Raw genomic sequence first — 1,644 nt, 5'->3', positions numbered from 1 at the left:
TATTCTTTTTTAGTTATAAATCTACCATCTTTACCTCTGAACAAATGCTTGTTTGCATGATGACAATTTGTTTTCTTTATGTCTTTTATCACAAGCCTTGGAATAAATTTATTACTTTGGTCTTTAGTACATCTATTTCTTTTGGAAGAATTACGAATTTTTTTTATAATTTCATCTTCGATATTTTTTCTATATTTCTTTCTTTTTTTAAATTTAACTTTATTACATTTATTCTTCAAACTTTTACTTTTCGTTTTTTGTACCTCGTTATTTTTAATAAATATTTTTTGCTTTTTAACTTTGAAATAAATATTGTCAATTTTACTTTTACAACTTTTATTATTTAATTTTCTATTTTTTAAAAAATCTCTCACCCTTTGAGGCATTTTAAATATTACACCTTCTTCATTTTCAGACTTGATATCATCTTTTTCAATATCGAATAAATCCCTTAAATTAAATTTTTTATTTTCCTGATGTATTTTCGATACGAATATTGTATTTTTTCCCGGCTGACGTTTTAATATTTTATTTTTTTCACCAATTAATAATGCTTCGAAGGGACTAAATTTAATTGCTGGCGATTTTGAAGACATCATTTTACATTACCTGTAATCTGATAAAGCTTAGAGTAAAAATACAATATTGAAAAATTTTAATAAAAAGAAAAAAACATTTTTTTTAATTACTTTGTATTTTATTAAAAAAAAACGATAAATTATTATATTTTTATATTTAAATGCATGATAAAAATTCAATATATTCCTACCGGTTATTTTATACATAATAAAATGGAAATAATTTCCAATTTCTTAAGTTAAACATAAACCACTTATTTTTTTCATTTATCATATTTTACAATAAAATAAATGAAATAGAAAACTCATAATACCAAAAATTGAAAACATATTTAACATTAAAAACCATTGCATATTTAATTTTTGTATAATTATATTAAAAAACGTTTTTTACTATTGAAAAACTAATTTTAGCTTAGAGTACTGTTTGTATAACACATAGTTATCTGGTTTGAAGTCTTGTTTTACGTAGCAGGGCAGCCAATTTTTTTTTTTTTTTACATAAAAAATTTTTAACGGTTTTTAAATTTTATCACGTAAAGGTGTTTCCCTATCTTTTAACGTTAAAATTGTGAGAATGTTTAAAAAAAAATAATATTAATACATTTTAGTAAAATATTTAATTTTTATTTTAATAAAAAAATAATTCACAAGATTTTGTAAATATATATATCAGAATTACATCTAGTACATTAATTATTAATCGATTAATAATTAAGAAAATAATGGTATGAAAATTTTTTTTTTTTTTTTAAATTATTATCGAGGAATAAGTTTGATTTGATTCGAATGACCGTAAATTTAAAAAAAAAAACTACCTTTTAGGTAAATCACAAATACTTCAAGTAAAAACGTTATTTCAAAATGTACAATTTATGTTTGCTGCGGCCGTAAGTTGGAGCAAATTTTTTTTTTTTTTTTTAAATCAAAAAAGTTTTCCAATCGTTTGATTAATTAAATTTTGATGATTTCGATGAGTTTGCTCCGTTTTGATTTTAGGACGCTAAATAAAAATAAACAAGGAGCGGTTATTTCATTAAAAAAAAAAAAAAAATACAAAAAAAAA

The 1,644-nt window shown here is 20.8% G+C and overlaps 2 protein-coding genes across 2 annotated transcripts in view; both read right to left on the bottom strand.

Annotated features, from left to right (window-relative positions):
* Nucleotides 1–30: 30 nt before the first annotated feature.
* Nucleotides 31–599, bottom strand: Phum_PHUM028110 (uncharacterized protein; the record flags this gene model as incomplete). Its single annotated transcript, XM_002422969.1, has 2 exons — nt 31–96; nt 375–599. The coding sequence occupies 2 exons, from the start codon at nt 597–599 to the stop codon at nt 31–33; spliced, it is 291 nt and encodes a 96-aa protein (XP_002423014.1).
* A 933-nt stretch (nt 600–1,532) lies between these two features.
* The window catches only part of Phum_PHUM028000 (gamma-tubulin complex component, putative), a gene marked incomplete at both ends in the record, with an annotated part of 2,440 nt that continues 2,328 nt past the window's right edge, over nt 1,533–1,644 (bottom strand). The window contains one exon of the mRNA XM_002422968.1: nt 1,533–1,581. Coding sequence (XP_002423013.1) covers nt 1,533–1,581 — 49 coding nt within the window. The remainder of the gene's footprint in view (nt 1,582–1,644) is intronic.

Source organism: Pediculus humanus, genomic scaffold (assembly GCF_000006295.1).
Source record: "Pediculus humanus corporis 1103172107382 genomic scaffold, whole genome shotgun sequence".
NCBI classification, from domain to species: domain Eukaryota; kingdom Metazoa; phylum Arthropoda; class Insecta; order Psocodea; family Pediculidae; genus Pediculus; species Pediculus humanus.
Note: the sequence above shows the minus strand (reverse complement) of the source record. Positions and strands in the feature narration are given on the sequence as shown.